Below are 12,091 nucleotides of genomic sequence, written 5' to 3' on the forward strand. Positions count from 1 at the left end.
AACTATATGGGTCACACAAACTAAAAAGGCTTAAGATTTTTACTAGAGCGAGCCAGTTACATGATCTCACCCCAAGACTTGCAAAAGAAGTTTGTTACCTGAAGAACAGACTTAGTCTTGCAACCATGACTTAAGTGGGGAATATATGGTTTGGTACTACAGTAGTTACTGTCATCCAGAAAAAGCATGCTAACATTTGAACTCCTTGCTTTCTCTTTTAATTGGCAAAATCTTCATGGTGAACTAAGTTGTGTGTTCTATGTTGGCTCTGCATGAGACTCACAACAGAGCTCTCAAAGAAAAGGGTAATACCTGTAAATTTACTTTAATAAATCAGAAGGAATCAGTGAATACTGAATTCATAGCTCAAGTTCTTCTCTGGGGCTGCTGTGTCACAGGACAGGAAGTTGCCTTGCAAGTGCTTCAAGAGCATGTACTGTAAAACTTTGTCAAAATAAAGATTATGCTAATACTATGTCAAATGAAAGACAAGTCTAATATATAGCTTGCTCTTATTTTAGCTGAGTTGACTTTCCTGAAGTGTCTAGTTGTAGGCAGGCACTTCAAGCAAGTTATTATAATGACTAGATGCTGTCTGCTAAATAAGGGTGTGTCACCTCAACCTCAATTCTCATAAAAACTGCTGCCTTATATTAAAGACAAACTACACAGTATTCTCTATCAGTATGCAATATATATAAAAAGACATTTTAAAGTTGTAAAACAACACCACCCAAGAGTATGATCATAAGACCCCACCTGGAATGCTGTGGCCATCTCTGCAGTGCCAAATACAAGGACATGAAAGTGTTAGAGCAGGCTCAGAGAAGGGTCATCAAGATGACCAGAGGGCTGGAGCACCTATGAAGGTAGGCTTAGAGTATTGGGCTTGTTCAACCTGAAGAAGGCTCCAGGGAGACCTTATAGAAGCCTTCCAGGATAGCTTGAGAGGGACTTTTTACAAAGGCACATAGTGATAGAATGAGGGGCAATGGTTTCAAAGTGGAAGAAACTAGATTTAAATTAGACATTAGGAAGAAATTTTTCAGTGTGAGGGTGGGGAAGGTAGTGGAGCAAGTTGATCAGAGAAGCTGTGGAGTATGCAGTTCCAGAAGTGTTGAAAGCCAGGCCTTGAGCAACACGATCTAGCAGATGGTATCCCTGACTACAACAGGGATGGCTGAAACTAGACAACCTTTAAAGGTCCCTTCTAACTTAAACCACTATGATTATAAAATTTATTTCATTTCCATCCCACTATTTCTGGACTCAGGTTATGATAAGGTTTTCTTGGTCACATCTTAATATTTACCACTATAAGTGAAGTTCTTTGCTTTTATTTTCAAGAATTTTTGCAATTATGAGTTTTCAGCCATGTTTTCAAACGTTTCTGAGTACAAGAATTCAGTGCTTCCAGTAATGTGTCCTACAGTCATGTCTAACTTGCTTTGTATTTTCAGAGCCTAAAACCTTGATCTAGGATTTGGTTTTGCTTTTAACATTGTCCTCATCTATTTAATGCTTTCTCAAAAAGCAGTAGTTTCTATACAATTCTAAAAGTCCTGCTTGAAAAATAGTGTATTGAATAGTCTTTGAACATATCCTACCTTTCCTTCATCCATTGGATTGTCGCTAATGTGGACAACAGGTCCTGGGTGAGATTTGGATGACCTAAACAAGAAATGTTTCCATTTAATTAAAAAAAATAAAAATATGAAAATTTCCCCTGCCCAAAACTTCATCAGGATGACTACAATACAGATTCTGCAGATATACACTCCATATAAGCAAGCTGTTGATATTCAGCACAGAGTCATTTTTATCTTCAAGTCCATAAATACTTTATTTTTAGGCACTTTGATTTTGTCTTTATCTAATAAGGAAAGACTTGCTTACTGCTCATTTGCTAAAATAAAATTTGCCATTAGTTTTCCAATATTAGTATTTGCTATAGAATTAATACTGTTGGATAAAATGTTTATTTGCATGCTAGAAAACAGGCCTTGCCTATTCAAAAACTGCCCAAGCGGGGCACTATTAGAACAACACAGTTATGATTCTGTTGACTTCTTGCTAGAGCCAGAGAAGACGTTTGTTTCAACAGCCTTTAGCAAGTGATGGATATCATGAATGCTTTGAAGACAGATGTAACATTTTGGGATCAAAGCAGCAGCACAGGACCAGCAGCACAAAAGTATATGTTTTTACCCACAAAACTCTGCATTTGCAGACACAAATTTACTTGTATATGCCTGCAAAGTATACTTGGCTCTAGGAATAGATTTATTGAAATTTACATTTTCAGACAGTAATTTTATAGTCAGCATGCATCAGCTCTCTTATAATGTTTATCATTATACTCTGGGCTTTAGCCCCAAAACTGTAGAAGTGATATGCCTGCTCAAGTACCAACCACTTCATATTTTAGCGTACATTATTTTTTCTAGTTATCAGTTCTTAATTTTTAAGTCTATTACAGGCACTATGATAAAACAGTGTTATAGGTAGAAAGTTGTGAATTAACACTAACACTTCACATTTATGAAAATAAAAAGTATTTACATTGCTATTTATATACTTTGATCACCTATTTGCTGTAGTTGAGATCATTATGGAAGCTACTCTAGGTAACAATAGTAACATCAGTTGCAGAAATGCTATTTGGGACACTTGTATTCCCTTCCCCCCGGACAACACTTGATTAAACTCACAGTTCAATGGCTTTATTCCACATGATGACATAGCCTGAGAGAGTAAATGACTCCACATTGACAATGTGAATATTTCCTCTTTCGGTTCCCACGTAGAGCCATTTACTTTGGAAAGGCAGATGACAAAACGTTATCCTGAAAAAAAGTCATGAAAAAAGGGAATTAGCCTTTTAGATACCTTATACTTCAAGGTCTACATTGCCAAAAAGTAGGAAAAAGGTCATAGGCAAATAAGCAGAAATAAAAGAAGTTACAGGCAGAGAAAGTAGCAAAGCCAATAGAGAAATAATGACATAAGTAAGAGATGCACAGCATTATAAAAACTTTAAAAAAGCAAAACTATAGAAACCAAGTTAATCTATACTATAACATAATTCTGACAACATTCACACAGCTACCTTTGAAAGTAGTTGTATCAAGTGTGCAGAGGTTGTGGATTCTCCCCCTCTGGAGACTTTCAAAAGCCACTTGGATATGTTCCTGTGCAACCTGATCTGGCCATACCGATCTTAGTAGGGTGGTTGGAGTAGCTGATATCCAGGTCCCTTCTAACTCCTCTCATTCTGTGACCTTATGAATATATTTGCTCAAGATTGTTGTGATTTTAAACTTAAAATGCAATATTCCTGTTATAATCTCCAAATCTCCCCTTGAAGCTTTAAATAACAAAGTATTAGAACAGAATAGAATAAATCAGGTTGGAAGAGACCTTCCAACCCATCATCCAACACCATCTAATCAACTAAACCATGGCACCCAATCAAGTATTCTCAGAAGTAGCTTTATAAAGATTAAGCTGGCTTCAAGCAAGATCACAAAGATAGAAAACAAACCATAGACAATATAAACTTACATGTAGCCTAACCTATCCCCCATGAGCAAGCCTAAAACTCAATCCTAAACAATTGCAAAAGTAATTTTAAAGGTAGTTTAAATCTGGGGCTATTATTTTCCTTAAAACACATTTGCTACCTCATAGGTTACTCTTCTAGAGCTACCTAAACAAAACCCATGCCCCAAAACCTTACTGCCCAGTAACAGAGCTCTCATACAAGCAGGTCATTGAGAAGGGAAAAGAGATGCAGCATGAAAAGATAAACCCTCAGAGCTGCACAACATGATAGCTTCTGTGCCAGGACTCCACATGCTAGAAGCAGCTGGCAACTAGATCAGTTGGATTAAAAAAGTAGCCTAGCAGCCAGAAATAAATAATATTTAGGAGCAGGGACATAGGTCTGTCTTGATCTGTGAGTAATGCTGTCAATTATAGTTGTCCAATATTTCCCTTATAAAAGCTGAATCATTTTTGCTCACTGTTATATGAAGCTGAGGCTGTGACTTCAATTGCTCTAGAAAAAGGACAACACCCTCAGCTACACAGATTTTAAACAACATTGGAAAGGTTATAGTCCTCCTAGCCATAGCTTCACTGAATTTTGTTTATCGGAAGGACCAGTGACAACATACTAGCACATCAACATACAGACTATACTTAGTGGCCTAGCTTGCTCCACTGAAAATTGGACTCAAACTTGATTTGGAGAACAGAAACAAAAGATCTGAATCTTCTTGGTGGCAAAGCAATACTTGTTTATTTACCACTTGGCCATGAATAGCATGTTGTTTATTTTCCCCTAAAAAAAAAGAACAGTAAATTTTTCTTTCAGAAAACTATCCTTCCGCCACAGGGTTAGAGTAGTGTGCTCCACCCATAACATATTAAGATCAGCAGAAATAGAAGTTGCCATTTCTTTAACTCCCCTTCCCTCTCTCCCTACCCACAAATGGACATGTACATAAATGGGGAAAATACAATAAATTGTTTTGAATAGATGGAAAAACAGACTACAGATACACTCTAAATTTTTTTCACATCTTTCTTCCACACAAACTCCAACTGCCTGAAAATACTGTACTAGCAAAAGCAGAGCATCATACTCATCCTTTCCTGTATCAAACCACTCTAGAAAAAGAAAAACTGTAACAGAAGTATCTATAAATAGACACATTTTGTGTACCTAAAGAGACAGCCTGGGACTGTCAGATCACAAAGTAGACTTCTGCAGGCAGCTCTTCATTAGCACAACAGATTCCCCACATTATCCCCAAGGAAATATCAGCTAGCTTGGTAAGTACAGCACATTTTGCAATTGAACATTCAGCATAACGCAAGTATTGTACACAGCACTTTATTCCAGATATTATACTTCACCATACCCATGCAAAGAAAAAACCACCAACAAAACCCCCAAACAAACGAAAAAACACCCTTTACAGGAAAAAAAAAAAAAAAATTAAAAAAAAAATAAATCATTAATGCTTTAAGAGACTTTCTAAAATAACCCTAAAACCTACAGTATGATTTTAATACATGCTAGCACCGCTGCTAAAACGAGGTACTGTTATGCAACCCCAAAACAATCAAGAGAGTTTTAGTAGCTGTGCTTCTCCCTAAGCACAAAATTTTCCTCTTCACTGCATAGTTGCAAAGCCGCTTCTTCCCTACCAAAAATACCCACAAGTCATTTTACTCCTGTGAAATTAATTTGTAAGGTTTGAATAAGCAGCTCAAGAGAAAATAATATATACAGAAAACCCTACTGGGGTAGTGTACCCAGTAGGGTTTTCTGTATATATTTTAGTGTAGGGTACACTAGCAGTGGAAAATATACACACACTGTACTCGTGTAGTATTGCTTATGGGACAGTCTTAGTTGTTATAGGTTTAGGGCTACTGTTCCAATGTATTATTGTTAATAAAAGATTAAGAGAATTCGAGAGTCTGTTGGGCTGGATTTCTCCAAAGGGTTGAACAGGAAATATGAGATATCTTTATCCCATTCCAACTGGTCTGTACATTTCTATGTAATCTGAAGTACAGCTTGTTCTCTCTTCTTTTCCCCTTTTTCTCCTTCTGCCTTTGCTTGCTTTTTACTCACTGTGTTTGGGTTATGGTAAGCTTTGGTGGGGATGGGGAGAGATAATATTTTTTTAGCTTGCAACAGCCTTCTGGGCTTTGTCCAGGGGGGTGTCCAGAAGGGTCTGGGCTGCGTGCACATATATGTTTATTACCATTTTTATTTAGTTTGCTTTTGTAAATATTATTTTAACTTTTAAATTCTGAGTAAGCGTTGTTATTTACTCTTTTTGGGGTAAATTCCAAATTCTGTGTGGTGCAAAACCACCACAGCAGTGACAGGGAAGTCTTTAAGAAGCCGTTTGTGAAACCGCTGAAAGGATTTTTCTTAACTGCAGACCATCTGTCTTTTGTGATAATCTGTCAATGTTGGTTAAAAAAAAAATGCAAAATTTTAATTGTGGTTGGTTTACAGCATATGTGAAAAATTAGTTGTATCAAGTGATAGTATTCCCTAGAGCAATTGAATTACAGAGATATCAAAGAATACAATTTATTAAATTAGTATGTAAATCAAAGAATTAGGATTTTAAGGGAAGTACCAAGTAAAAATGACAGGCTCATGTCTTGACTATATTATTGTAACAGAAATCCCTTTAAATTAATCTTTTCCTTAGTCTACTGCACTATGAAGTAGCGTATGTTCTTCAGAATTTTCCACTGCTGTACCAGAGCACAGTGACAAATACCTTGAACCACTAACACTGGCAGCAGCTTTTAAGCCACTAAAACTATTTGTAGATCCTAGGCTGCAGGCTACTGTAATTACACTAGCTGTTCAGATCATTGTTGTCTACCCAAAAGAAGTATTTCCTAAAAAGAAAAGTGTTAAGCTACCAAAGTTGTGTTCTGCATACCATGTAAAATTCAGAAGCTGAAAAGTTTATGATAGCCTAGACTTCATACTCAGTTTCCTGTCAAATCTCCCAACAGACATAACAAGTCAAGCACCGGTGTCAGAATGACATGATGGAGGCAAGCAGTGGCTGTGATTTTGCCAGACTGGTGCAAGGGGTCTATTTCCTCTCACAGGAGTAATCATCTTGAAATACCTATCAGTATCACAGCATCACAGGATGTTAGGGGCTGAAAGGGACCTCCGTAGATCATCAAGACCCATGCCCCTGCCAGAGAAGGGCCACAGAATCTAGCACAGGCTGCACAGCAACTCATCCAGAATGAAAAAGGCCTGAGCAAGAAGGCGGCACATGCAGAAGAGGAGGAATTCTTCAATGCATTCCAAAACTTTCCCCCATAAAAGACCATGTGGGTACTTGCAGTGTACCCTAGAAACTGCTCCAGGCACTTCAATTCCATCTACCCCTAGTAACAGCACTTGAAATGATGCTTCTCCAAATATGATCTCTTGAAGGACTGCCTCTAAAGGCAGCTGAGAAGTGCCTATGTTCATTGTTAGAGTTGTAGCATATACTAGTGGTGTCAAGATGGAATAATGGGGAAATGAGAGCTAAATTAAATTGTCACAACTGATGTGATCAGTACTAGGTCCACTTAGATAATTTGTCCAGAAAAAAAATGTTCAATCTTAAGAGTGCTGTTTTTTTTTTTTTCAGTTTGTTTCATGTATTTGAATTTTTAAAATATAATGTTTGTGATATATAATCACACCTTATACTTCCTTTATGGAGTCACATTTTATTTTTAAGATATCTTTTCAAGCACAGTTGTACTTCACTTGGAAGGTTATCCACATTTTTATTTATGTACAGAAAGGGTTACTTCACTGCTTTTAATGCTGCTGAACAATCAATGCACACATGCTTTTTGAGAACTCATTTGGAAACTGGTAAAGTTTTTCCAATACCAAAGGAATTCATACCAAATACTCTAAAAATCTGAGCCTCTCTTACCACTGATGAAATTCCCTGAATTAAGTATTTATGAGCTCTTGCTGGCATAGCTTACATGACTCAAGAGTAACCAGACCTTTTCCATCAACCACACTGACATGTGGAAGACTGCATATGGCCTCAGGAAAACATTTTTTAAAGGAATATGATCTTGCTTGAAAGACACTTCACATCTGCAGCAAATCCAGGTAGTCAAGAAGTTAATTTGGTCCTGAAAACTTCTTGAAACAAGATAAAACATCTTCCAATTACATTATCGATTGGATCATCCCTGACTACCATTTTTTAAGTCCACCAGATAAAAGAAGGCTTTATATAACATCGCAATGGCAAAGAGATATGGTGATCATTTTCTTTCATTAAAAGCATAAATTTCCCTCAGTTATGTGTGAAAAGCTTAGTTGTGTTGGATATTGAACTTGTACTTGGTGTATCATTGACTCTCCAAAGATGCAGAACACTTAAATTCTCAGAACCACTGTTTGGACACGTTATCTGTAAATTCTTCAGTCAGGTACACTATAATCCTACCACAACACACAAGGGGCTAAGGGGAAAAAGGCAGCCCTCATATACATGCTGGAAATAAACCAGCAATAGCAACACACAAGAAAGAGAAATAAAAAGCCTCACAAGCAAAACCCCAGCAACAATGCCTGTCATCACCTGCTCTCACTAGCAAGAAACCTGTGTGTCCTTCTGCTACCTACAAAGGGACAGAATTGGCCAGTTCACAAATTCAGTGAGTCATTAGGAAAAACTCTCACAACTTGTGTCTGCTAATACAATGGCTGGGTAAACAGTTACAGTACCTAACTAGGTAAGGTATATTCCATAATAAGAGTTAAGCCTTGTTTATTAATTCATAAATAAAAGTGGGATTTTACAGTCATTGCAGACTGAGTTTGTGTTGCAAACAAAGCTGAAGTTCCTGTTTTACAGCCGTATCCTGATGCAAACTCAGTGATACTTAAACACTAATTTTGTAACTGAGTTGTGCAATTGCATGCTGAGGAAAGCTGTTTTAACCCCACAGGACAAAAGTTGATACAGTAAAGTTAAACCATTATCAATGCATTCAGTGATAGACTCACTCATTAAACCATTCTATACTCGTGCTATGATTCTGGTTCTTGTCTTTATGTTACGTAAATTAATTTTTGGCATTAATACAGGAGATCTCAGCTCAGGTGGCATGGAAATTTGTCACACTTGTACACAAAGCTGATTGGTTTAGGGTTTGCCACAAAGGAGACAAAAAAACCAAACACCCACAAACACACACCCCAAACAACAAACAAACAAACCAACCCAACCCCAAACAAGTTAGTCTGTCATTCTTCTCTTAAACTGGTTCTCTCAAAGTCCCTGACTCAGCAGTGATGTGTTTGACCTTTCACACCTTGGATCAGCACAAAGTTGAATAGCTCCTGCACAGAAGGAAAACTGAAGACTAGCCAGACAGTCTTCAGAAAACTACAATAGCCAGACTGGCTATCTGCTGCATACCATGCTTTCAATATTTACTCTAATAAGAGCTATACTTATTTCAGAGTTGAATCTAGCCTAATATTAACATTTGCTATCAAGTAAAAACAAATCTGATATGAGGCTTGCCTTACATGTACACAGACAACTATTTTATTATGTGTAGGGTATTTATAGAAGTAAGCAGATGACAAAGGAAGTACATTGTGATTCACTGCAGTAGTCTTAGTGAAGTACAAAACCTAGGTTACTAAAGTTCACACTTAATTGTGCACTTTGCAAAGAGGTAATACAAACTTAACTTGCATGACAAGTCATGCAAGCAACCCTTTCAATGTCAGCATCATTATGCAAGGAACAGTGGACAAGCTTAATGTGACATTGGTTTAATATCTTCTAGCTTTCATTTGGCAACTAGAACACGAAGCAGCTGCAAAACCCACACAAATACAACAGGAACAAAAGGCCAGAAAACTTGCAAAACTAGCTCGTTGTGCACTGTGCTTCTGACATCTGGCAGTAATTTCAATTAACGGATTTGTTATACATCAAAAAAAGTCATCAACTATCAGTTCAGAAGGCTTGCTTCAAATTACTAACCATCACTGGTACAAAATGTAGTCAAGAGCTATGAATTTATAAAAAAAACCAGTTTATCTACAGATACTCGACTCATTCAAACGTTCAACAGAAAGCAGCATCTTTAAAGACTGCTTGTCACTACTTTTATTTTAAAACTGAAAAGCTGCAAGTTATCCAAAGACATTTTCCACAGCTCAGAACAAAGTCTGTAATGGATACAGAATTATTTTGTAAGAAAAGGCAACTCACCACTCCCTGCTCTTAAAATTCATGAGCTGAAAAGCAAAAATTCACACCACTTTACAGTCACATATACTAGATAATTTAAAACTCCAATTTTCAGGTAAGTATACAAAATACCACATGACAAGCATTTACAGACAAGCTATACCTGTTTTTTATTCCTTGTTTGAAATATGTAAAAAACCAACTTGAAAGTATACTAGTCAAGCTAGATTACCAACAGAAGATTTTAATAGAAAATGTAGAAATTGCATTGTTCAACACTGGGCACCAAATCTGCCATATGGCTATAAGCAAGGAACTAGCCAGAGAAGATAAAAGGCTGTGCCAGCAGAGTAGAGAACTTATTAACAAGTCACAGCCTTCTCATTTACTTTATTTTTTTTAAACCATTCAAGACTAGAATATCCTTCAGTTTGCAGCTAAATGATATAGTTAGCTTCCTATGCTACAAAGAAGCTTCTAGTTCACATCTATTCCTTATACATGAAACACTAACTTGGAAAGAAAATCTGAATAGTAACTGGCCTGTGACATATTGAACTCAGCTTGTATTAAACAGGATACAAATACTGCTTCTCCACAATGTCAACACACTTCCAGACACCCCCATCAGGTATCTAATTTTAAACCTTAGCATCCACAAATTCACAGAACACACACCTGTTATGTCTTCAGGCACAGAGTAAAGATTTGGCTGTTTCCCCTCCAAGGACTTCCCCCCCCCCCATAGAATTATACAGTCAGCTTGGTTGGAAGAGATCTTTAACATCAGGTCCAACCCAGCACTGCCAGGTCACCCCTAAACCAAGGGCATCAGTACCTTATCCACGTATCTTCTGAATACCTTCCCTGGGCAGTCTGTTGCAGTGCTTTATAATCCTTTCAAGGGAAGTAGTTCTTCCTAGAAATCCAACCTTTAACATCCCCTGGCACAACTTGAGGCCATTTCCCCTTGTCCTATACCTTGTTACTTGGGAAAAGAGATCGAGCCTCCAACTCACTATAACCTCCTGTCAGGTAGTTGTAAAAAGTAATAGTCTCCCCTGAGCCTCCTTTTATCCAGGCCAAACAATCCTCATTCCCTCAGCTGCTCCTTCAGAGACCCTTACCTCTAGATCCTCTGGACCCTTACCAGCTCCCCTGCCCTTCCTTGGACATATTCTACTTGTATGAGGGGCCCCAGATGGAACACAGTAGTCAAGGGGTGTCCTCATCAATGCTGAGTACAGGAGGACTAGTCTGTTGGGCCACGCTTTCTGATACAGGCCAAGATTCTGTCGGCTTTCTTGGTCACCTGAGCACACTTCTGCCCAAATCTAGGACTCTAAGCCAGCTTCTATCAGTTTTGTACACCATCAGAATCACCTCCTCAGGTACCACCTTTTAAAGCATAGTTTGAAGTCAATGTCCAAGTGTGGTTTCAGGCTGCACTTAAGTACATGGCACAGGTGGCATAAAAGTCATTGAAGAAAGAACAGGGAAGCAGGAGAGAAAAATTTGGTTTGGATACACCACTGCATATCCTATACTTGTACAATCCTTATGAAACTAGATGATGTGAATTGCATTTCTCTCCATGTGATTCCTATGCTGCATAAAGGAACACTGTTACTCCCCTAGGGCAGAAAATTTTGCTCTGTCAACAACACTTTCTGTTTTGTGCCTAACCATTTAGAATCCACAGAATGGTTTTCGTATGAAAAGGGCTTTTAGAGATCATCTAGTTCCAACCTCCCTGCCATGGACAGGGACTTTTCACTAGATCAGGTTGCTCAAAGCACCATACAACTTGTTCTTGAACAGTTTCAGGGCTGGGGCATTCACAACCTCTCTGTACAATCTGTCCCAGAGTTTCACCATCCTCAAAGTAAAGAATGTTTTCCTTAGATCTAATGTAAATCTACCCTCTTTCAGTTTAAAATCATTACCCTTTGCCCTATCCCTCCAGGCCCTGATAAAACATTATGCATGGTGATCACAGAAACAACCTTGAAAGAGCCTCAGAATCACTTAGTTCTCCATCCTCAAAATCTCCAGTAATCTGCAATTATGCTATTCCTCACAAGTTTACGACCTACTTTTGAAAACCACAAGGTTACTCCATAACCCTCCCAATAGTCTGTTTAGCACTTCACATGACATTACACTAGAAAGTTTTTCATAAATATTTAATTTAACTCTATTGCTAACCATTACAGTTTATTGCTTCCTGCTCTATTTAGAGGTACAAGTCACAGATTATTCTCTTTTATTGGTGGTGTCCTTTCAGCTCCCTT

General features: G+C 37.8%; 1 protein-coding gene across 10 annotated transcripts in view; it reads right to left on the reverse strand.

Annotated features, from left to right (window-relative positions):
• STXBP5 (syntaxin binding protein 5) overlaps positions 1-12,091 on the reverse strand; it is a 109,054-nt gene that overhangs the window by 67,325 nt on the left and 29,638 nt on the right. For all 10 annotated transcript variants that reach the window (XM_068152316.1, XM_068152384.1, XM_068152370.1 and 7 more), the window contains 2 exons: positions 2,712-2,846; positions 1,608-1,671 (listed from right to left, as the gene is read on the reverse strand). In XM_068152316.1, the coding sequence (XP_068008417.1) occupies positions 1,608-1,671; positions 2,712-2,846 (199 nt within the window). The remainder of the gene's footprint in view (positions 1-1,607; positions 1,672-2,711; positions 2,847-12,091) is intronic.

Source organism: Melanerpes formicivorus, unplaced genomic scaffold, assembly GCF_026170545.1.
Source record: "Melanerpes formicivorus ecotype bairdi unplaced genomic scaffold, bMelFor1.0.p_v2 SCAF_2, whole genome shotgun sequence".
Lineage (NCBI taxonomy): Eukaryota > Metazoa > Chordata > Aves > Piciformes > Picidae > Melanerpes > Melanerpes formicivorus.